The 25362-nt window shown below is 39.6% G+C and overlaps 1 protein-coding gene and 1 long non-coding RNA gene across 5 annotated transcripts in view; one reads left to right on the top strand and one right to left on the bottom strand.

Annotated features, from left to right (window-relative positions):
* Nucleotides 1–17785, top strand: part of ADCY2 (adenylate cyclase 2) — a 430319-nt gene extending 412534 nt beyond the window's left edge. For 2 of the 3 annotated variants that reach the window (XM_084619394.1, XM_084619392.1), the window contains 5 exons: nucleotides 6781–6927; nucleotides 8904–9011; nucleotides 11876–11990; nucleotides 15539–15663; nucleotides 16645–17785. In XM_084619394.1, the coding sequence (XP_084475520.1) occupies nucleotides 6781–6927; nucleotides 8904–9011; nucleotides 11876–11990; nucleotides 15539–15663; nucleotides 16645–16797 (648 nt within the window). In that variant the 3' untranslated portion in view covers nucleotides 16798–17785. The remainder of the gene's footprint in view (nucleotides 1–6780; nucleotides 6928–8903; nucleotides 9012–11875; nucleotides 11991–15538; nucleotides 15664–16644) is intronic. The other variant, XM_084619393.1, reaches the window with a different exon arrangement.
* The window catches only part of LOC311515907, a 112934-nt gene that overhangs the window by 87222 nt on the left and 350 nt on the right, over nucleotides 1–25362 (bottom strand). The window lies entirely within an intron of this gene.

Genomic DNA, 25362 nt, shown 5'->3' with positions numbered 1-25362 from the left:
AATGGACGAGATCCAGCTACTAGATTAATCTTTGGAAACACTTAGGAATATTAGCATACTGTTGCTTTATGTGTGCTGTGTTTTAAACATCAACTGTTTACTCAGATTTGTTTTAATTAATGACACTAAGGGTATGGAAAACCATTTAAAACTTTCTGATTTGTTGCATCTATGCGTACTACAAGCTTTCCTTTTAATATTGGGGAAGGGCCTTGTAGTTGGGAATGATGATAAAATATATAAAGAAAGTCAGAATAGCGTGAAAATGAATCATTTTGAGATGGCCTCATTTCAGTGGTGGGGGTCAGAAGGATGGGGGGGAGTGTGTGCACACATAAGTGTATGTAAGAGTTGGATAAATAAAGGAGAATTTTTAAAAGACATTTTAAATGTCAGACAATTTAAATTTGTTGTGTTCATAACCCATTGCATTTGCTTGTTCCAAACATTTGTGCAAACACAATTTCATTTAAGACTATGTTTGCAGAAAACAGTTTGACCCTGTTTCTAAAATTCATTTAATGATTAAACAAAATTTGTTTCAAAAGTAGTAATGTAGGATCTATTCCAGAATTTAATTTGTGAGATTTATGTGAAAGAGAAACAAGACAAGTATGGTAGGGAAGAAGAAACTATTGGGAAGAGAATGAAGGAGGAAAAAAGGAGGTAGATGGAGAATGAGTGGGATCGGATAGTGGGAATCTGTCTTTAAGAGACCCACTAGTGGTCCACACCAGGAAGTGCAAATGGCTAATGCAGTGGTCTCAGAGTGAACTGTAATAAATATCTATTTGTTGGAACCTCCTGGATTCTGTGTCTGTATCAGATACCAAACTGGGAACATTATCATCAGGAGAGTTAAGGAAGGTAACAAAGGATGAATGGGAAGGATAGGAGACAGGGCTGGGATTTGAAAGATCCACTCTTCACTAGTGTTTACCCACTTAACATATGGTGTAGGCTCAAGATCTCTGTCACCCTCAATTTCTTTGAGAGGCAAAGCACTCATGTAATGTGGGCACTTGACTACTGTGAGCTCACCTGCAAGCCCACTACAGAGTCCACTAATTGCAGCCGCCGCCAGTACAGTGGTTAGACCAGCACTGCAGTCTGCCCCATTAGGAGGGATGGAAAGAAAGCAAGCAAGTGCCAGGCCCCTACCACAGATAGTGCAAAGCAGGACCTGATTGTTCCTCCATCCTTCACAAGATCTCTGGGACCAATCAAGTCAGCAGCTGGGCTGTGGAGGGGGGAAGGGCAGGAGGGCCTGGCAGAAGAGATTGAGATTCAATAGGAGGGGGAAGGGAACTTGCCGCAAGGAGCATAACATTTAATTTTGGTGGGAGATGGAAGCCATTCATTCCCAGACTGTTTCCTTTCCCTTCTTCCATCAATACCTCTTTGCCCTCTGGAAGATGCTGCCTTCCAAGTCCTGGGAACTTCCTTCTTTCAGAGGTGATCTCATTCATAGAATATTAGGGTTGGAAAAGACCTCAGGAGGTCATCTAATCCAATCCCCTGCTCAAAGCAGGACCTTAAAAACCTCTAAGGATGGAGATTCCACCACCTCCCTAGGTAACCCATTCCAGTGCTTCACCACCCTCCTAGTGAAATAGTGTTTCCTAATATCCAACCGAGACCTACCCCACTGCAATTTGAGACCATTGCATTCTCCTTGTCCCTTGCAGATGTTGGCAACTGGGCAAGATCCTTCTCCAGGACTTTCTCCTCAGAATCGGAAGTGCAAGCTTGTTTCACTGTTTTTATTTTAAATTCAAAAATATATATTCTTTAAGTCATGATTTATTTGAATATTTGTTAATATTACATGGAAATAAAACTACCCTTTCCTTCAGTTAGTTACAGCTATTCAGGATGTCTGAGTGACAGACAGGGAAAGCATTGATGGCTGTTGCATTAGATTTTCAAGTATACAGAATCTTAGGCTTAATGTTTTGGAGAGTTCTGCTTTTCAGATAAATGCTTTTCCCAAGTTAAGGAAGCCCTTATTATATCAACAAGCCAAATAACTTCATTAGATTGGAGTTCCTGTTTGAAATCCTCTCATCACCTGTGTGAGGGCCATGCTGACGCTTGGCTTTGTGTAAACCTGACTCACTGGTGTCTTAGCCCTGATCTACACTACAAACTTATGTTGGTATAACGACGTCATTCGAGGGCATGCAAAATCCATACCCCCTGTGTAATGCAGATATAGTGACCCAACTGCCAGTGTACACAGCACTATGTCGATGGGCAGGCTTCTCCCCTCAATGCACCTACGGCCTCTCGGGAAGGCAGATTGACTACACCAAGGGGAGAAGCCCTTCCATCAGCACAGGCAGCATCTTTACTAAGCACTACAGCTGTACCGACAGCAGCGCTGCTGCAGTGCTGTAAATGTACAGAAGCCATTAGACATTAACACCAGGATCTACAGCATTAGCCTGTGTCAGAGACGTGCACAGAGTAGCTGAGCTCCACCTCCCCTTTCAACATATGCCATGCATGGATGACTCATGGAGTGAGTTTGTCATCTCCAGTTTGTCTGTCTGTTTTTCAGCGCGGGGAGAGAGGAAGGGAGGGGTAACCCTGTTTTGCAACTGGCAAGGTTATATTTCTATCTACACGTGGTACAGTCCCACTTGTAACCCTTTCTCTTCCGTTATTTGTCCTCGTCTTGGTGTACAACCAACAGTACTGGGGTGTAATGCACACTGATGCTTTCTGAGTCTCAGCAGCACATCTGTACCCCCACTATGCACATTCTCACAACAGTGCCTTACTCTCTCCCTTATCATTGTGCATTGCACAATTACCACTACTGCTTCTGGGCAATGAACCTATTCCACAGGGAAGACCACAAACACTCCTTCATAACAGCAAGGGTCTTGTGGCTTCTGTGGGTGATGTCTATATGGCAGATAACCCTGGGGTCCATAAGTGGACCAATATTCCATCTCGTTCAGTATCCTGTCTGTGACAATGGTCAGAACCAGATGCTTCAAAGGGAGATGCAGGAAACACTGCAGTGGGCAGTTAGAGAATAATTTGTTCTTAGGGAAAGTCTCTTCCTAACCCCTATCAGTTATTGGTTGGGTCTTGCCCTTAAGCATGAGGTTTCATTTCCCTTCTAAAATATTTTTATCCTACCTAATATAACTATGGATGTTGTTATCCTAATAACTTTAACAAAAGGCTAATCCTTTTTTGAATCCTGCTAAGGACTTGGCTTTAACATTGTCTTATGGCAGCAAGCTCTTCACATTTATTATTCCTTGGGTAACAAAGTATTCCATTTAATCAGCTGCAGTTTAAAATTTGTTGCATTTCAGTTTCATTGGCTGTCCCCTTGTTCCCACATTATGAGAGGATAGATGCACCTGGTTTATCTTTTCTATATCATTATCTCTCTCTGTGACATATTTTCAGCACTGTACACCCAATATCCTGTTCCTGATCAAAGTCCAACAGCGTGTAACCTTACTAATATATCCGTATTCTTGTTACTCTAATCTCATTTATATTCTTGTAGATTTTGCTGTGTAGTTCCCACCATTCAGCACTTTTCTTCCATTAGATTTCATGTAATCTCTTAGATGCGGTGTTGCACGTCCTCCACCACTCCTCTCTGATCTAGTCTGTCCTCCCTCAATAGTTTATAGCCAGGTACTACATTATCCTGTTGATTTTTGCCGATCCACCATGTTTCACACACCCAGAATGCAAGATCAACTGAGTTAAGACCCATTTAATACTTACACTGTGTTATTTACTAAACTAGGCTTATCTAGTGACTTCAGTGTAATTTAAGGCACTGTAGAATTTAGCCCAGTATATTTATTGAATAAATGAGTTGTTTCAACTTAAAACAGTATATAGAATCTAGTACAATAGAACTTTGCTAATTAACACCAATTAATGACCAGGAGGACCTTTGTGAATTACTAAATTTTAAAAATTATCAAGTAGGTGAGCAAACACCAATTTTTAAGATGGATAAATGATCACCGAATGTAGTTTGTTTATTTTGACATGCGTCGTTTATGCTAATATTTATAATATTAGATAATAGTAGTACATTTTATTTTTAAGAAGAAGCTTCAGTAATTAAAACCAACTATAGAAATTTGCTGAGTGAAGAAAAGGAGCTCTTTTGTGTGCATTAGCTAGAGTCTGCTATAAATACTTTCCCTACTCTTTTTATAAAGATTATTGAATAGTTTCTCTACCATCTGCTCCCACTGAACACAGTTTGAGCAGCCTTTCACTCCTTTGAAATCCCAGCACTGTTTGGGTGGCTCAGACTATTTCACTTACAAAAACAAAATTCAGTGAGGATGAAAATGATTTGAGAAAGTAAAATGAAAACTGAGTTTACCACAGAAATATGTGCTGTCTGACCCCACTAAGCCATGGGGTGCAATCAGCACATAAAGAAGTCTAAACCAGGGGTTCTCAAACTTCATTGCACTGCGACCCCCTTCTGACAATAAAAATGACTTCATGACTGCAGGAGGGGGAACTGAAGCCTGAGCTCACCCAAGTCCCACTGATCCGGGCAAGAGGGCCAAAGCTGAAGCTCAAGGACTTCAGCCCCAGGCAGGGGGCCTGTAACCTGAGTCCTGTCACCCAGGACTGAAGCCCTCGGGCTTTGGCTTTGGCCCTGGGCAGTGGGGTTTGGGGTTCAGCCCCTGGCCCCAGCAAGTCTACACCAGCCCTTGGTGACTCCATTCAAAAGGTTTTGGGACCCCAAAGTTTGAGAACCACTGGTCTAAACTAAGCTTTGGCTAAAATCCTCTTTAAGTCTTCTAGGTACATGCTGGGATATTCACTACATATTTTGGGGATATTAATGACATTAGACTTGGCTTTAATACTGAGCCAACCCATACAGGCCAAGAGAAGTCACTTTGGGTCCAATCTGAGAAAGTCCTCAGGGCCCTCAAAGCCTGTTGACTTCAGAGGGAGAGTTAGGTTGGTCAGCACCTTGAAGAATCAGGCCCTTTTCCCCACTTTTCCTGCGGTGTTTTAGATTTGTAATTTTGAAAGCTAAACTTGAAAAATATACCTAAGCTGAAACAATGTGATGTAAAGGTGTCTGTGGGATGTCTCCTTGTAACAGATGAGCCTGCCAGCATGTCTGATATCCCAGAAAAATACATTTGTTATCTATATTGAGAAAGATACTGGTCATAGGACTTTGTAGGACTTGATAAATTTCTATAAAGGTTGCTTGAGACCTACCTGTACAGTGCCTGTTCCCCACAGACTGTTTTGTGGCAGACTTAGCACACATTTTCTTGACTAATTTTTCATTTTACCTTGTCAAGTCACTGTTAAATTATACTAGTTATGCATAAAACTTCAGACATAGTCAGGCAGTATTGATGGTCCTAGCTACAGGGACACATCAAAGAAAAATGAATTACTGAACACCATTTCCAACCTTACCACCTTGCACAGCAGTACTTCACATGTGGGCCATTAATATACTTAAGTTTTTATCTTCAAAGCTAACAGGGAAGCATATTAAGCTTCTGATACAGCTCCCTGAATGCTGTAGTAATTTAACTCTTAGAACATGGATAGAAAATGCAGAAATATTCAGAGCCATCTAACTCCCTCAGACTGGAGACATGCAATCTTCCCTGCTGTCATTTTCTTGCCCCCCAGAAAATGGGACACACCTATATTGAAATGGAAATGAAATCAGTGGGAGTACTCATGTAAATAAGATGAACAGGATTTGGCCTTATAACACTATTATAATCTTCCTTAAGACACATATACTGCACAGTCTCTTCTTAGTAGTTGATTTTGGCACATCTTAAAGTTTTGTGTTGGCCTCCATGAGTATGAAGTTGCTAGCATCAGAAGTATTTTTTTTGTTTCCTATAAGTGACTTAAATTTATCCTCCAGGTGAAGGGATGAACTTATGGCTAAGGCAGTGAATGGGGACTGAGGAGATCTGGGTTCAATTCTTGGCTGTGCCACAGACTTCCTCTGTGACCTTGGGCAAGTCACTTCAGCTCTGATCCACAGCCCATTAGTGAATGGAACTGAAACTGACTGAGGTCAATGGAAGTCTTTCCGTTGACCTCAATCAGTTTCAGATCCATTCTCTAATCTCTTTGTTTCAGTTCCTTCTCTGTAAAAAGGGGATAATGCTTACTTTCTGTCATCCTTTCTCTTGTCTATTTAGATTGTAAACTATTTGGGGCATAGACTATGTCTTTTGCTATACATTGGTACACTGGCTAGAACAATGGAGGCATGATCTTGACTGTGTCCTCCAGGAACTACTACAATACATATAGTTAATAGTAGAATAGAGATTGTTTTGTAAATTATAGGTCCAGCCCTGCAGTCAGTCCTGTTCAAGTCAAAGGCAGTTCTGTGCATCAAAGGCTTGCAGAAATAGACCCTATTTCATTAGCATTATAAGATAACTTATTTTCCAGGGTTTATATTAATGGAAAAAATCAAGTAACTTTAAAACACTTTGAATGTTTCCAATTTTGTACATTGAAGGTTTCTTTAACAAATATGTTTAATTTGTTTTTAATTACCTACTGTAGATTAAACAAACTCTAGCTAATAAGAATAAGAAACATCAGATTGTAAGAAGTTAGTTCCATGTACCAGATCGTGGGAATCTTGGGAGGACATCTACTCCCACTAACAGTCCTCTCCATCATGTCTCTTTCTTCCACACTATACCTTTTATGGTTGATGAATCTTTTGTATTTAGAGCTTTGTTCTTTTCTTTTGGGCAGGATCTATATCACCAGTCATATGACTGTGTCTGTGTCATGTTTGCCTCTATTCCGGATTTCAAAGAATTTTACACAGAATCTGATGTAAATAAAGAAGGCTTGGAATGTCTCAGACTGCTAAATGAGATCATTGCTGACTTTGATGATGTAAGTACTAGTAACAACAACTATTATACAAATTAAACCTTGAGACCAATTTGTAAAATAGTGAATGAGAATGTTTGAGAGAGCAATTGAGAGGACGGTTTGGCAGGACATTGTTAAGTGTCCATTTCATATGGATATTTTGATAGAGATTTGGGTCTAAGAAAAGATTTGTATATGTCATGGAGCAGATCATATTTTGGCTTATGTATCCTACTGCCATTGATCCACTTCAGGGAGAGCCTTGCACATGTGTCTGAGGGAGAAGTTTGGCCCTTTATTTATTCAACACAACACCCTCATATCAGAAACTTACCACAGTTTTCGAACTGCAGTGCCTAAAACTTGGTACCTAAATTTGTTTCCCTTGAAATTAATCATACTTCCTTACATCTGATCTGTATTAGTCTAAGTTTTTCTGGTTTTTGAGTGACTAATAAGAATGTGAAGGTTTTAAAACCCATCTTTCTCCTAAACTAAAGGCAGATGCAGACTGGGGAACTGATGGCAGAATTTGAAGACAATTACAGCTATGCAACACACTGCAGACAGCATTTGACCTGCACACACTCAGAGGGAAATTGCAATACATGAGACAATAAACAGTCCCATATTTTTTTTTACAAAGTCACATACTCAAAATGCAGAAAAAGGCTTATCTGTTGGTTCATGTGACACAAGTAGGAACCTTTTTATGCCCGCAGATGCATGCAGATCCCATTGGCTTCAAGGAATGGTACACATGTAAAAGAGAAGAATTTGGCCCATACTTAACAGCAACTATTATATTCTAGATTACATACACTGAACAAAAAGAAAAGGAGTACTTGTGGCACCTTAGAGACTAACCAATTTATTTGAGCATAAGCTTTCGTGAGCTACAGCTCACTTCATCGGATGCATACTGTGGAAAGTGTAGAAGATCTTTTATACACACAAAGCATGAAAAAATACCTTCCCCCACCCCACTCTCCTGCTGGCAATAGCTTATCTAAAGTGACCACTCTCCTTACAATGTGTATGATAATCAAGTTGGGCCATTTCCAGCACAAATCCAGGGTTTAACAAGAACGTCTGGGGGTGGGGGGTTAGGAAAAAACAAGGGAAATAGGTTATCTTGCATAATGACTTAGCCACTCCCAGTCTGTATTCAAGCCTAAATTAATAGTATCCAATTTGCAAATGAATTCAAATTCAACAGTTTCTCGCTGGAGTCTGGATTTGAAGTTTTTTGGTTGAAGAATTGCAACTTTCATGTCTGTAATCGCGTGACCAGAGAGATTGAAGTGTTCTCCGACTGGTTTATGAATGTTATAATTCTTGACATCTGATTTGTGTCCATTTATTCTTTTACGTAGAGACTGTTCAGTTTGACCAATGTACATGGCAGAGGGGCATTGCTGGCACATGATGGCATATATCACATTGGTGGATGTTCACCTGCACATCCACCAATGTGATATATGTCATCATGTGCCAGCAATGCCCCTCTGCCATGTACACTGGTCAAACTGGACAGCAGGAGAGTGGGGTGGAGGAAGGTATTTTTTCATGCTTTGTGTGTATAAAAGATCTTCTACACTTTCCACAGTATGCATCCGATGAAGTGAGCTGTAGCTCACGAAAGCTTATGCTCAAATAAATTGGTTAGTCTCTAAGGTGCCACAAGTACTCCTTTTCTTTTTGCGAATACAGACTAACACGGCTGTTACTCTGATACACTGAACACACTTTCTACTGATCATACAATACTGAAAAGATGTTCAGTGTAAGCGTAAAATGGACCATTGCACTTTAAGGTCATTCTAAATAAGAACAAAATTCCATGTGGAATTACATCCATCAAACTGTATTCAACTTATTTCTTCTAACAAGAGGTAGAAGACAGCATTGAGGATTAAGTATCAGAATACTGTTAAGGTGTGTAGCTACCAGACACTGAGAATCTGGGTAATTGAATAACTCTTATTTCTTCACAGTTGTTGTCTAAACCAAAATTTAGTGGAGTTGAAAAGATCAAGACCATTGGAAGCACTTACATGGCAGCTACAGGACTGAGTGCTACGCCCAGCCAAGAACACAGTCAGGTACAGCAAAGTCATAAACAGCTTGCTAGGTAAAAGTTGTGTTCACATGAAATTCAAAGTACATTCAGGGGGATTCAGTGTATTGCAGGACTAGCATGGATTTTATCATATTGGACAAGATTTTGTATATTTTTATTCACTAAATTCTTCAAGTTTCTGTGAACTATTACTCTTCAGACAGTGTAACATAAAAGGACCTCTTTGCAGTTTCTCAATCTAAATATGGCATTTTAGTTCCAAAACCACTATTCCCTATTATAGTGCAACAGTTCTCAGAAGCACTTCGCTAGAATAGATTTAGAGAGTTCTATGAAAGACTTCAAAAATTGGTGTTTCATTACATGTGTTCCAAGGAAAACAACAAACAAACAATCAGCTGTATACTTTGGGTTTGTCTACACGATCCTGCTGTTTGGACTAAAAGGGTGTAAACTGGAGCACACACCAGCATGCTGCATTGTAAATGTTCCTAGTAGACCCTGTGAGCATGAACTAAAAAGGTACCTAGGTTCACATTAAACTAGTTCTGTTAGTTATTGTAAAATAAGATATCTACACAAACTGCTAGACTTAATCCTGCATTGCAATGGGATGGACAAGATGAGCTTGACGGGTCTTTCCTAGTTCTAATTTCAGTGATTCCATGAACAGTCACACAGACCAGTCGAATTGTCTGGTCATATGGTGGTGACAATTTAAATTGGGATTAAAAGGCAGTGTGACAGAGTGTATCTCTATAGCCTGCCACATTCCCCCCCCTCTGCAGTTCAGGTCCTCTGAAGTGCTTTTGCTAAACCACCATTGATTTGGACATTTACGGGTTGAGAGAGGAACATCCTCGGTGGGAGGTACTTGGCTGTAGATTTTGCTTCCCCCTGGATCTGCAGCAGAGCAGCCTGTTGAACTCCAGTGCATGTTGTAAGAATAATTTTTGAGAAGGGGCTTGGTTTTGGAGTGGGGCAAGAGTCTTTTACTGTTCAGTAAGTCTTTACTCGCAGAGCCCAGAGATTGTGCAATGTGAGCACTTGTATAAAAAGAGAAAGAAAGAAATATATCATTACAACATCTATCAACACACAATTATGTAAGTTATTACTAGGATTCTAAGCTCCTTGAGGCAGGGTTCATCTCTGTTCTGTCTGTGCAGTGCTTAGCACAATGGGTCCCAGTCGGGTCCTTCAGCACCACCACAATACAAATACATTAGTAATAATATTTCTTTTTTTCCAGCATGTTGCCAAATGCAAAAGTGATTGAATTTGGGCTGCATTGTGAACATGGAGATGTTGCTACCAGAAATTTTAGAGCCTTTACAAATATGGCAGGTTAGGCATAGTGCTATTCACACACACATGCATGCACACACACAGTTATTTATTAAGAGTTTTAAATATCAAAATATTAAAAGTAAGGAATCTCCAAATTAAAAATTCTTCATTATCTAGCTTCTCCAAAATGATGCTCATGAATTGTAATCAGAGTGGGTATCATAGCAGCCACAGTAAAAGAAGAAAGATAATTTGTATGCATAAAATAATGTAAACTAGACATCAAACTTTCACCATGTTGTTTCAAGAATATATGGTCTGCCATTAGCTGTAAATCATCCAGCCACACAGAAATTCCAGCCAGTTTCAGCATAGATACTAATGCAATAAATTAATATTGAGATAGCCAAAGGAAAAGCCAGTCAAAATATACCTTTTTTCCTCCTTGCCTAGTTGTATTTTATTGTATCTAATACAATTTCGCTATACTAGGCTGCTGTCATCATCTTGACCAATTTTCAGTTCAGGTCACTGACCTAGCTTCCAGGGATAACAGGCACTTCATGATCCCTGCTTATTCAGTACTGGTCTCCTCCTGATCAGCACAAAGGGCTTGCTTCTCCTCTCACCTGCACTGCTGTAAATCAGGGTTAACTCCATTTAAATCAATGGAATAACAGCAGTGTAAGTGAGAGTAGAGTTGTGTCAAACAGTTAAGTCTTATTAGACTGCTTCTGAATGTTGTTTGTCACTGAACATTAAATTGAGACATCTGTGTGGAATTTAAAGCAATATCCTAGTCTTGAAGATGTTACTTTATCAATCAAGTCACCCAGCCTCCTAAAATACATTTACCATATTAATAAAATGTCATATTCCAGATCATTTGCTGTAGCATAGCAGGCATGAAGCATATTCAGTGGCTTCTATTTGAGTAAATTGATTTCTTTTTCTGTCACCCAATTAGAATCTTTCTGCTAAATATTGATGTATATTCTGCAAAATATTTACCTACATTTAAATTATTATTTCTTTAGCAGCTTGTGTTCCTCTTAAATTGCCTGTTAGCAAATAAGTGAATGTAATTTTTATGCTTTGAATACAACAGACTGCGCTGCAGTAATGGTTTTCCATTACAATTTGAAACTGTGTTTGACTTATATATATTTGATTTACTAAAACCAGTTGCACTCATAAAACTGAAAGTAGAAGAAAATTATAAGATCAAGCTCACTGTGTTTTTACACCTACCTTAATATTTGTGAAGTTGTTTATAAGTATCTAGAAAAGGAAAGGATTTCATTAACACACACACGTGCGCGCGCCCATCCTGGACATCTGTGCATACATTAAGTAAAAGAGACAATACATTGTTATGCCCTAGTTGATCCTAGCTGAAGCCGAGCAGATTTCAGTTCCTACCATTGGGTATTGTCTATCACAGCAGCTTTGTTTCTCATGCAACGTACTCTCATATGACAGTATGTTGAAGATTCTGAGTATTTTGTGCATGTTCTTGCAGCAACTGAGTTCACAGAAAACATTCTGTTGATTCTGGTTCTGTGGATTCCTATTTATTTGCTTTTTTATATTCAGGAACCTGAACGACAGTATATGCACATAGGAACTATGGTGGAGTTTGCATTTGCCCTTGTGGCAAAACTGGATGTAATAAACAAGCACTCATTCAATGACTTCAAGTTACGAATAGGTATGTGGCACAAGAGTCTTACAAGAATATTTTGCAAGGGAGAATTCAGTGTGAAATATGAGTACATTAAAAAGATTGAATGGTATTGCCATTGACTTCCTCTGCAGTTGTGGCCTTAGATGTGTCTCAAGGTGGGCACCCAAAAAATGGAGGCATTCAGAATTATAGGCTCCATTGAGAATATTGGCCTTTGTGTCTGAAATGGTTTGATAGTGACTCATCAGTCTTTATCCTAAACATTTTTAAACATTTTTAACGTTTAAAATGTAAATGGGAGAGGAGGCAAAAAGAATCCAGAGTGGGATTTTCAAAAGCACCTAAGTCATTCGGTGCTGAAAATATGACCCACCTTGCCCAATCTGAAATAATGAAGTCTTATGTTCTATTCTCTTGTATATTGGTTGCTGTTCATTTTAAACTGTCCTCATATTTTTCAAGTGATAAAAATAGCAAAAGTATGTTGTTTTCTGCAAAATGTACAGATCTAATTCTCTGTTTTAAACCAAACCTCCCAAAATACAAGAAAGTTGGACCCACCCCTTTCCTTCAAAAACAGCTGGGAATCGCATATAGATGGGGACAACATCAGTTGCATAACTGGCAGAACTAGTGTTATGTTGTCCGCTTCTCCTTTATATTACACCCCTACAGTTATTGGAACATAGCAGCCTCAAACACTAAGATTTTTTTAGTCAATTCTATTTGTTAAGGATATCACTTATCATTCAGTTTCTAGCTTCTTCTCTTAAAGTATCATGACATTTTTCAAAATAAATGCAAGGTTGTTATCACTAAGCCAGGAAAAGGAGACAAAATGAGTTTATAACTGGCAGAAGCCCATATATCCCAAGATTAAATTTCCCAGTAATAATTTGTGATAGTTTTTGAATGCAAAATGAAATTTAGAAAGTGTGAAATGCAAGCAGTGGATAACTATTGGAAACCTATAAATCCATCCTATAAACATGCCTGAAGTATTTAGTTTCTAATTAAACAGCAGCTAGTCACCTTTCTAGTCTTCCTTGCAGTGTAACTCCCATGTATTGTGCCTGCTGCTTGTGCTCTCATGTTTAGTTCACAGTGCCACCCCTGTGGTAAGAGTTTGGCATTAGTCTCATATTAGTTATTCATGTACTCCTCAAACGTTTTGCCATCATTGGCAATTTAAAAACAAGACTGTATGTTTTTGTAAAAGCTGTGCTCTAGGAATTATTTCAGGGATGTTCTATGGCCTGTGTTATACAGGAGGTCAGAGTAGATGATCACAGTGGTCCCTTCTGGCCTTGGAATCTATGAATCCTTTGGGAGTAGTATTCTTTGTAGGATGAGCCACAGTTAATAGGAACAGCAAAGCAAAGATGAAATATCTCCCTCTCCCTTCCCTTTCAGTTCAAAGCGAATGTAAGTCGGTGGGTTTATCAAGAGAGGTGGAGTTATAATCCTGTAGGAAATGGAAATTCTCTTATTCCCATCAGTGATTTAATTCAAACAACACAACCTGTAAGGCAGTGGTATCAGCAGCGTCAGCATTATGTGACGAACAAGTGCTGATGAAAGTCAAGGGCTAAACCCACACACTAATTGTAGTACAAAAGATTATATTGAAGCAGTGTTCGTGGAGCAAACTTCTCTAAACAACACTATTGACATGTGATTTCTATGTGGGGGGGTTACTGTATAGTCTATAAAAATTGTACGCCTTTGCTTAATGGGGTTAAGAGAGAGAGATGTTAAAGGTTGTTCAAATAACAATCAACAAGGACATAGTTCAGATGCAATCGTAGTTTCCTACTGTTTTGGTTACCACATGCAATTGTGATGCTCCTGCAGCTGAGTTAAAGAGAGGATTACATTTTTGCTGATTTTGAGCATCCCTAGTGGTTGTTTTGTGTTGCTCTTATTGGATATCACACACACACTCATTTATCTATCTAAGCTATCTGTCTAAGCTATTTGAGGTGTTTCTAGAGCGCTAGTCACCCTAGTATCTCCTCCATGCACAGTCTCGCCAGGGCAGACCAAAAATAATAAAAACAGATTTAGAGCAAGTCTCCTCTGTCCATCCAATACCATGATCTGTTAAGCCTAATGAACAGTTTTTGCCTTTCTCAATTAATCTAGTGAAGGCCTTAAGCAACCTATTAAAGGAATTAGTATTTTCAGAAGCTAAGGAGCCAAGTGCTCAGACAAACATTTATAGCCCTCTACCTGGTATCACTTGGGAGCTGCACCTGTTCCCAATTATCTGTATTTAACAGCTGTAACCACTTCCTCCATGTTAATGAACCCTGTAGGGCCTCTGTCATCGTCCCCCAAGAGGGATGATTAATTCCTTCAAAGAACTAGTGCATCTGCTAAGTAGAGGCATTTGGATAGGAGCTGTATAATTCTTTATAGAAACCCATCAAGGCATTGTTGATACTCTTACTATGGGAGTGCCACATTTCCTTTGTTGATAGCTTCATTCCATTTTTTTTAAGCTAGGTTATAATTGTAGGATTACACTACTCTCAATCCCCACCCAATGAGAGTTCCCACTGACGTCAAGGGCATGTTTGTATGAAGTTCCAAGATAGTATAAATAAAAACTAAACAAGAGCCATGTTCTGTTTACTGATAATGAAACTTATGTCACATGAGAGTCATTCCCGCCCCTCCCCCGCTTCTCAAAAATTGTCGTGTTTAGATGCTGCTTGTAATTATTAGAACTGGGAGCACTAGCTGTTGGGAGCCTGAAAGGACAGGAAATAGGAAGAGGGGGAGGGAGTTGAGGAGGCGGAGTGAGAGCTACCGAGGGTGCAGCAGCAGCTCGGTAAAGAGGTTTCCACTTTAAAAATAAAGTCCTATTGAAGTTTGTTAGTACCTTGCCTGGTTGCTACAACAAAAATGAACTCAGGAACCACGAATGACTGCAGGATGGAATTGCCTACAGTCTCTTGGGTGGCTATGTATGATCTTATTATTCCCTCTAGCAATCTATATCAAAGCTAATGTTTTACTACCATAACACACTGCTTAAGCAGAAGGTATGAATGTAATCATGTAGATTTATTTATTAGCCCAAACACTCTAGGTCAATGCTATCAGCAAAAGATGGTCCTATAAGTGAGAACTCATCTTTTCCGAGTCCATTAGTCTACTTTGTATGTCAAAAACAAAAGAATGCTGTAAAAGTAATTAGATTTGGCAGTCATTGTTTTAATATTGAAGGTTATTCCCATTCGCTATAGAGACTGAAGGAAATTCTAGTACATCTATTTAATTGAAGGTAGAGACGCTCTCTAAAGATGGCACTAGCAAATTATTAAGAAACTATAAAAGGAAAATAATTTTTGTGAAATTGAGGTGGGCTAACTTGGCATTTTTATTACTAATATTCTGCTGCAGTAAGTGATCAAATACACTTGGGGCCATACCATTTATTATTGTGCCCTCTATCGGGCATAGGCCAAATATAATGTTCATTTACTTTACATTTGAGCGAAATATACTACTCATCCTTATTGGTAAATTCTCATCAACACAGAGGGTCAACCAATGTTTTACAGGCATCAACCATGGACCTGTAATAGCTGGAGTAATTGGAGCTCAGAAACCACAGTATGACATTTGGGGCAACACAGTGAATGTGGCTAGCAGGATGGACAGCACTGGTGTCTTAGATAAAATACAGGTATTTCTTTTTTCATGTTACTATTTGAGTGACTTACTCCTTCAGAAACAGATCATCATGTTGATAGATTAAATGAATCAATGAAGTGTTCTTAGTGATGAACTAGGCAGATTGACAATATTGGGGGGCAGCCTCTAGGCATCTGCAGCCCAAAAGGGTCACATAGAATGTGGGCCAGCAGTCAGAGATGCACAGTACAGAAAGATCAGGCCTTGAAAAGGGAAAGTAAAGATTTAAAACACATTTAGTCACTAAGGAAAAGCAGCAGTAGCAAAATAACTGTTGATGTTCTAGAGTGACAAGGTAAGGGAGGTAATGTCTTTTATTGGACTAACTTCTTCTGGTGAGAGAGACAAGTTTTGAGCAACACAGCTCTTCTTCAGGTCTGGGAAAGGTACTCAGAGCATCACGGCTAAGTGCAAGGTGGAACAGATTGTTTAACGTAACTAGGTAGCACATATTCTAAGGGACCGTACAAAGTAGAATGGCCCATTAACACCTTTGTCATCGCAGGACAAAAAGAGGGGGCTAGTGGGTTACGGATTGTTGTAATAAGCCATAACCAGTGTCTCTGTTCAGTCCATGGGCTCTACAGGAATGATACACAGTTCATGAAAATCTGAAATGCTTTTTGGAGTAGCATATGGTAGATTAAACAAATGCTGTTTTTAGTGCTAATTGTGCAGCTGCAGGCCCCGTGTCTTCAAACCTAAGCACATCAGGTAAGATGCCTAAAACAGGTGTTAAGCACCTAAATAACAGATTATTTGATGGCTCGCATATGGAACTCCTGAGTGACTCAATGTAGGTGCTCAAGATCGAAAAATGAGCCTCCAGTATTTTGGTGCCTTTTAAAGATCTTCCAAGCATCATGACAATAACTTTGAAAGCATCCAGGCTGACTTCTGTCCTAGATGCTAAAGAGAGATTATTATTCTCTCTTTTTGTGCTCATCATTTAAAAAAAAATTATATGTTTCAGGTTACAGAGGAGACAAACAATGTCTTACAAACGCTGGGGTATATGTGCACTTGCAGAGGCATAATAAATGTAAAAGGAAAAGGAGAACTGAAAACATATTTTGTACATACTGAAATGACGAGGTCCCTTTCACAAGGGAATGTGGCATCCTGAAGAATATTTTTAGATGTCAGCGATACCATATTTTCAGGAAAGTATCACACACTTTTTAACTCCATTTTGGCCCTTAACATGAATGTGCGTGTTATTTTCCAGTATTATGGAACTGTTATTTTTGTGTGGCTGCAGAATGGTCCAATGAGCCAGCAGTACGCACCTCGCTATTCTTATATCCCAGGGCAGTTGTGTTGTGTGCTATAGGACTGGAAGACTGTACTACAACTTACACTGTTACTTCAAGACAAGAAAGAAGAAACAGAGATTGATAAAGAGACTAAAATGCAGAGGCTGATACCAAAGGGACTAAGATGATGTTAGTGATAAACAAAAACAATCTTAAGGCAATAAAGCTAGGGGTGCATAATATTTTCTGGTGCATGATGTTTCCTGGAAGATACAGTAGCTCCCCAATAGCATCCACTAGTCTGACATTAAAGTATACAGTATTTGTAAATAAGTTGATTTTGTCCCTCCATATACAGTTTGGATATGTTCACCAGCTGTGTCTCGTAGCCAGTGACATGTTGGGGGTACCTGGTTGGCATTCTTTCCTGGAGACTGTCCTAACAATAAAGGAGCAGTTTTGTACAAACACGTCAGCTGTTTTAATGCCATTGTCTTTTGTAAGGTTAATTCATTAAAAGTTTGTATGTACTTTGTCTTACACTTTGTCTCTTAGTTTTGCTTCTTTCCACACGGTTCAGCAAATAGTTCCATTGGCAACAAGAAATAATTTCCCAGATTCTACCCAGAGGAAGCCATCGGTCATTTATCTCTAAGATTTCCTCTGAATGTCTCCCATCTTCCTATTGTAAATATTCTCTAGGAAGGATATCTTGTTCACACATAATATTATTTCATCTCTAGGCTTTGACTATGCTCTAACCTTGTGTGTGTGTCATTACAGTCATGCAGACAGTATTTCCTGCCAATAACAGGTCAAAGCAATCACTTCAAACCCATTTTTGATTAAATTTGTTTATGCCAGATATGAATTACTATACACATTTGGAAATTACAGTATCTGTCACTTTTAGTCTGTCAATTCAAGGTTAGGCTTTTCATATACAGTCTCACACATTTTGGGAACTTGTAGCATATCTAGCATTCAATTTGCAGAATAAAAATACTCCAAGTGAAAAGCTGCTCTTATGCTTTATGATTTTGCAAAAGGTCACATAAAGTTTAGTGTTTCAATACTCTATTACTGTGTAACATTTGAAAAGGCTTGAATGTGACTGAGCCAATGAAACAACAAATGATTATGTCTATATTCTGAGAGTTTATTGTACCAAATTAGCTATAGGTTTACAAACCAATGTAAATCCGTGCAGCCTATAATGTGGAAGCTGTTATATCGATATAAACATGTTTATAGTGGTAAAACCTATTTTGGTAACTTTCTAAACCAATATAAGTAAATGGCACAAAAATTGTGTGTTGACCATTCTTAATATCCATATGCTATTCTGACATTTTGCTATGATCAAGCCAAATCCTGTCCCAGAGAATAAGAAAGCAGAGTTACACTGAAATTCATCATTTGCCTGTTATTAAGGCAGTAGAATTTATACTATCATCATTAGAGTGGATCAAAAGACCTGGGTAAAGGATGTACACCATGAGTAGTGGGTAGTCCTGCTGCTTTCTTAGAGTTCTGTTCTGGATACAGGCTCCAAATGGGACAATGTATCACGGGCTAACTTATTGTTTGGTGTGCTAGGCTCATTATTACCCTCCTGGCAGTGCCCTCCTCCACACTGGCAGAGCCAGTTGGGGATGAAGAGAGAGAAAAAAACCCAGTTTGTAGATATTTGTCATTTTACTTGTTAACTACAAAATTAGATAGTAATACAGAGTACAAGTAATTAATATTTTTAAATGCTGTGTCCAGAGACAGACAGACAGGGTCTTATACTTCGTAAAGATCACCTTGCATCCCATTTTTGTTATCTTTGTTTCATGCATTTTAAAGTATTTAAATAAAAGACATCAGTGCATCTGCTTTTTCCACTGATGTACAACTACAGCATGCTTGCTAAAGAAAAACGAACAGCTATGCAAATTTGGAAGACAATACAGTTTAAAGTCTCCATCTTATTTTGTATTCAGAGCCTTATGTCATGACACTCAAGTAGATATGTCAACAAACTTTCAAATACCATGAGATTTACTGTTAAAGTAGGTGTTTAGCTTTTCCTCTGAAAAGCAATTTGTCTTTCACATGTTGCCTAAAAGCTTCACAAAGTCTATAGATGTATTTGTTGTTTATTTAGAAAGACCTGTAATTTCACATTTACTTTCAGCATTTCTCCCCCTACTTTTCACCTTGGTCCCAGTCTTTCGAGTGACTGTGCACTGGTCTGCCCACAAACAGTCAATTGCAAAGTTGAGGCTCCAGTGTTTTTCATTAATAGCCCTACAAGAGGGGAGTTTGACAAACCCGTTCATGGTGTAATGGAACAAACTTGTTTCCAAGACATTTTGAAAAAGGAGTACCTAAACCTTAAATAGCCCAGTAAATTTTCACAGTAAAAAGCTGCCCTTCCACCTTGTCTCTAAAATTATTTGAGAGAACATTAGAAAAAATGTTTTCACAAATCTGAAAACTGCCTTTTTATCTTCAAAGTACTTTGTAAACATTAAGTAATTAATTATTGTGTCATGTTAAATGATAAATAACATAGTGAGTCCAAAGTCCACATATTTTGTTAATGTCAAAGTTTCTCATGTTATTACTGGAGCAATAGAAACTTTTCCTCCAGAAGGATCTGGAAGACTGGCAGCTGACACGTGGTTTTGGACAACTTTTTTGCTGACATCTTGAGTAGCTGCCTGAAAAAGGGATGTTTAGATACTGCGGTCGTAGATAGGAATTTGAGAAGTCTCTAGCACTGGTGTTTTTAGTATTGTCACACTGTCTGGAGTGGCTCACGACCATTAGTGCCAACCTCAGGGCAGACTGTCAAAAGCAGGGCAGACACCCCAAACTGGTTGTAAGTTCCATTATTAGATTTCACCAACCCGTACCAAATGTGAACTCCAAAAGTACTACAATAGTCTTATAATGGAGTCACAGGCAGTCCCCTTAGACACTCCAGTCTATCTTGCCACCCAGGCAAGCAGGACCATGTGATAAGTGGTCACTTACACAAAAACCACGAATATTCCAGGTTTCTCCCAGTCCCAAGAGACCAGCTAAGCACCTAGGTCAATTTGCATCCTAGATCTCACAAAGACAACACTGGTAGCCAATTCTCCAGTAAACCAACTAAAGGTTTATTGGCTAAGAAAGAGGAATGAGAGTTATAGAGGTTAAAGCAGGTAAAATATATACACAGGTGAGTCACAGTCTGTAATTTCAAATGGTAGCAGAGATGTAGTAATCTGCCAGTTTCCCAAAAGTTTCTCAGGGCTACCCAGAATAACATTAGGAATCCCTGTCTTCTCATTCAGTTATTCTGCCCTGTTAGAATCCAAACAGTCCAGCAATGAAGGATCTTTCCCTTAGTCCATAGTTCCAGATTCTTCTCACAGAAAAAAAGCTGACAGGGTCACCACTTTTGTAGGCTCTTTCTTTGATTGGTGGAAAGAGAGGAGTGCATTTAGGTTCTTTGATCTCTGATCTGCACACACTATGACCACTTGGCTTCAAATGCACAAGATATAGCACTTCACTGTTAAGTTCTTCATTTGCATTACACAGGCTTCTTCCACGTTTGATGGGTTATTTAGTTACAGGGGTATTTGCAATGTAGTTGTTTGCTATTACATTATAACAGGATACAGATACGTGAAAACAATGCATGTAACAACATCCCGTTAGTTTTCATGAAGTGTAAACACCAGGTACACTCTTATACATTTAACAATCACAAGTAAATTAGCCTGGCTTCCAGCAATGCATTTGTAAGTATTCAATGAGGCTGGGGCTTTGGAATGAGCTAGCACCTGGTCTACCAGTGTCACAAGTGTGACTTGAGCCATTGCATATTTTAAGGTGGGTGATAGAGTCCCCTCCTGAAAAAAGAACATGACAGTCAATCAATAGGCATCTCAGGTACACTCCATTGACTTTTGCCATCTAGGAATGGCAAGGGTCAGAGTTACTTATAGAGGCCCTGATTGCCGGTAGAGCTGCCATGGAGGCCCAAATTCTTGGCAGGAGGAGGAGTTTCCATTCCTACTCTCTGCTTGTTCTTGGTGACCCACGAGGCCATGCTAGATGTGACTTAGTTTCTCACAGCATGAGGTTCTGGTGCTGAGTGGATACAGTTCAGATTCACTGAAGGGCTAATGTCGGTAAAATGCACTGGAAGGGGTTGTGCAGAGGCACCCTGCTTCCCAAACTTCCTAGGCATGCTGAAGCTGCCACTACTCACTTTTTAGGTGCAGTTAAGTACCCCTCCTGAAGCTGATCGGTTCCAATGGCCAGTCAGTTGGGGGTGAGCCAACCATGATCTTACATTCTCTCTGCCACACCTCATCCTTGGCTCCATCAGTGCACATGAAGCCAGGCATAATCTGGCCTTAAGCAATTTATGTTACACCCCTAGATGACACAGTGATGTGTTATGGGCTCATATTTCAATAATACGTTGATGACTAGAACTGGGTCAGTACTTCCAGGTTTTCCCATAAATGTTTGCCAAAATAAAAATGTAATTTGTGTCTGCTTGGTGTGTGTTTGCTTTCTGCAGATATTACAGCAAATGAATATACTAGCAGGAACGTTCACAGAAAGAGAGTTTTAAGCAAACAAAGAATTAATGCACCAAAAAACCATGTATTGTGGTGGAGCAGTTACATGTTGCTGCACTCACAGCATACCTGACACAAACCCCCCAAAACAAGGCAATGAAAACAGTGCATAATTGTATTCCACCACTCACAAGCACAGACCTTACCTTTCCCACCACTATCATACAGCACAACCTAAACTCACCACACTTTTCCTGATCCTAGTTGTTGCAGATATTTGGTGTAGTAGGTGGTTGTGTTGTTTGGGGAAGTTTGGATGGTTGTGTGCCAATGAGTGGTGGTGCCCAGTAGTTGTGGTAATGGTAAGGGATGTGGTTGTGGGGTGAAGATAGTATATACTGCTAGGAGGCTTCACTTTTTATTTCCTTGCATTTGTGGGTTTGTCACATATGGTGTGTGTATAGCAACCCTGACAGATTCACAATCAAGTTTTTGTATGTTAGTTTCCTAAGTTTTTTAAAATGCTTAATTGGGGGTGGAAGTTAAGGGGGAAGGGGAGCAGCAACCTGTGATGGGTAGAAATGTGGTGGAAGAATATTTTAATCAATCAGCAACTGCACATGCTGTAGGATAAAATCTGACAAAAACAGTTCGTGACTAGACCTGGTCAAAAATATTACCAAGGGAACATTTTTCTATTACAATATGTCAATTAGTCAAAATGAAAATGTCCTGCATGAATTTCAATAACATTTCATTAAAAAAAAAATCAAAATGAAGCATCCCAGTAAGGCTGACCTTATTGAATGGAACATTTTGATTTTGTTTTCAAAATGTTGTTTTGAAATTTATTTTATATTATTGGGCCATTTACAATACAAATTACCAAACAGAATACCCATTACAAATAGCAAGTTAGAATACCAATTGAGCAAACCAAGTACCAGTTGCCAAATCAATTAGAATTCTGCCAAGTAGAATACCAGTCACCAAGTTATTTTTAAATTAGAATGTAATATAAAATAAAGTATTAGGCCCTATTTTTAAAACATCAAATTAAATACAAATAAAATGTTTTTAAATGGGGAAATCAAAAGAGACCATTTCAGTTTTATCAAAATTAACATTTTAATTGACACTGAACAAATAGTTTTTAGAAGTTTTGTTTTGTGGGAAATTTTTTTTTTGAATGATTCCCAAGCCCCATATTTCAGCCTGTGAACATGATTGTCTGTGAAGTAGGTTTGTGGGGCAGAGTTATGCTCATCTAAGTCAGGGAACACAAACAGCAAGCAGTCCAAAGTAACAAAAAGGTTCAGATGCTGACTAAACACAAACTTGAATCTACACACCAAGAATCAATCATAGAAGTTATTCATGGAATCCCTTGGAACAAGAAATACATTCCAGAACATTCTAAAAATGGTTTGTGGATAACTGATGAACAGAACAGAGGTGAAATTTGTCAAATTTCCTATAAAACATTTGTTCAACCCTACTGCTGATACTCTACTGTTCCCATCTCATCTAGAGCTTCTCTACTGTTTCCTTCTTTTTTGGGGCACATACATTCTGCCATCACCCAGCTGCCCAATGGTCTAGAGGAAATATGCACCTCTGTGAAACAACTGGCTCAAGTTTAAACTGAGTAAGATAGAGGTTATGCTGGCAGGAAGGAAAAGTCACCTTCAAAAACTAGTCAGAGTCTTCCCAGCTCTTCACCTGAATGACCAGTTGCAGCATTTGCTAGGAAGTCTTCTCTAATGCAGGGCTTGGCTGAGTACCAAGAGTATCTGGACATCTGATAGATACTGAGGCCAGAAATCAAGGACATGATTCCTACCAATGTTGAATTGCTAATCTGACAAGCAGGCTAGCTGTCCGCCATCAGTGCCACGACGACTACTACTACTACTTTATGTCAGCTCAGTTTACTTCTGGTAGCGAGATCAGAGTTCTTATGATTCTCATCAGTGCTCATCATGTCTCTAAATGCCATGTGTCAGTCTTCCTGTTCTTTTCTGCGCTTCTAATGCTACCATTTGCTTAACAAGTTCCTCTCTAGGGACTTTACTGATGAACTCTTCTGCTGAATTGTGTCCTTGATGTTGTACGCTACCGAACAGAGTTATAATGATTTGTATCTTGTCAGAAAGGGAGCTCACAGATAAGAATATTTTAAAAAGTAAAAATCACAACAGCAGAGTCCTTGGAAGATAAAACTACTTGTCAGATCAATCTGCCACTTTGTTCTATGGGGTCATATTCTCCATTGCCTTGCCCCTTTACGCCCCCCTGGCCGACACCCTGAGAGCGAAGGGCTACGAGGTGCAGATGGATGCCCTGATCATCGGAGCCCTGGGCGCTTGGGACCCCTGCAACGAGCATGTGCTGCGGACCTGTGGGATCGGTTGATGCTACTCACGGCTCATGTGGCACCTCATGGTCTCGGACACCATCCGATGGTCCAGGGACATCTACATCAAACCCATCACCGGCCACCGACAGTACCAGGAGGTGTAAGCCGGTACGATATTGTGCATCAACTATGGGAAAGGACTGAGAGACTTTTTCCATTGGACCATATGAACTGTGACCATAAACTCATTGAACATTAAATCCCACCAAATGAGGGTAGATCCATCTCATCATCATAACCGCTCATTATACTCCACACCTGAACATAGCCATTATATGGACAACATATCCCCATATCTCAATGTCTGTACTTTGACCCATTAAACTTTTACCCCCAATCGGGGAGATTGCAGATTATGTATTCCTTATGCCACTAAACCGAATTTCGCACCCCTTGATAATCTGTCCCTTATTCCCTGATAACCAAAAACTTCTAGGCCTAAACTCTCTACCGTTTTCTTTTTACTTCAACATTATCTTAATAAAATTATTAAATTTATCTCTCTACAAAATGAATGTGAAGTGGTTGTAAACTGCTACTAAGTCAGAAGTTAATTTTTTGGGTGCCCAATTTGAGTGAGGAGAATCGAACACAAGTTAGAAAGCAATGAAGTTAGGCCCAATTCTCATATCTAATAGGACACTTTGCTCTCGCAGGGTAAAGGGGATTTAAACATGGGTGTAAATGAAACTTTATGACCTTTTAAGGACCTATTCTACTGCTCTGGCTGTGTGCTCTAACTGATACGGCCCAAATACATTGCAGACTTCCTCAGAGAGGGGGATCAGTCACTGAGGAACACGCAGGGGAAGATGCAGGAGCGTCCATTATTCAAGGTCACATAGAATATCAGAGTTGGAAGGGACCTCAGGAGATCATCTAGTCCAACCCCCTGCTCAAAGCAGGACCAGTCCCCAATTTTTTTTTTTTGCCCCAGAACCCTAAATGGCCCCCTCAAGGATTGAACTCACAACATGGGGTTTAGCAGGCCAATGCCCAAACCACTGAGCTGTCCTTCCCCCCAGCTATCCCCCCACGTACATACACAGAAAGAAAAGAAATGATTGGTACCATCTCAGCCAAAGCTACAGATGCTCAGTCTCCCCTAGGAAACATTAAATCCAAATAAAAGCATGATCCACTCCTATATCTCACTCCTCCTCAGAATCAGAAACATTGACCTCCTGAGCAGTGCAACAACTGAACTCTAGGGCCAAGACCAGCAACCGCACCCCAATGCACCAGTCACTGGGGAGAACAATTAAAAACCAACAAGCCTGCACCACAGATCCCTGCACAGAACTACCACGCTAGCAAACCGCCTCCCCACAGCGAGCCTCTGGCCAAATACAGAATCGGTGAAGTGGAAAGTGGGAGCCGCACAGCACAGTCCAAACCCAGAGTAGGGGGACTGGGAGCCACCTGACAGGCGAGCTTGA

The sequence above is a fragment of the Lepidochelys olivacea genome, assembly GCF_965140295.1.
Source record: "Lepidochelys olivacea isolate rLepOli2 genome assembly, chromosome: 2".
NCBI classification, from domain to species: domain Eukaryota; kingdom Metazoa; phylum Chordata; order Testudines; family Cheloniidae; genus Lepidochelys; species Lepidochelys olivacea.
This window is presented reverse-complemented; position numbering and strand designations above follow the sequence as displayed.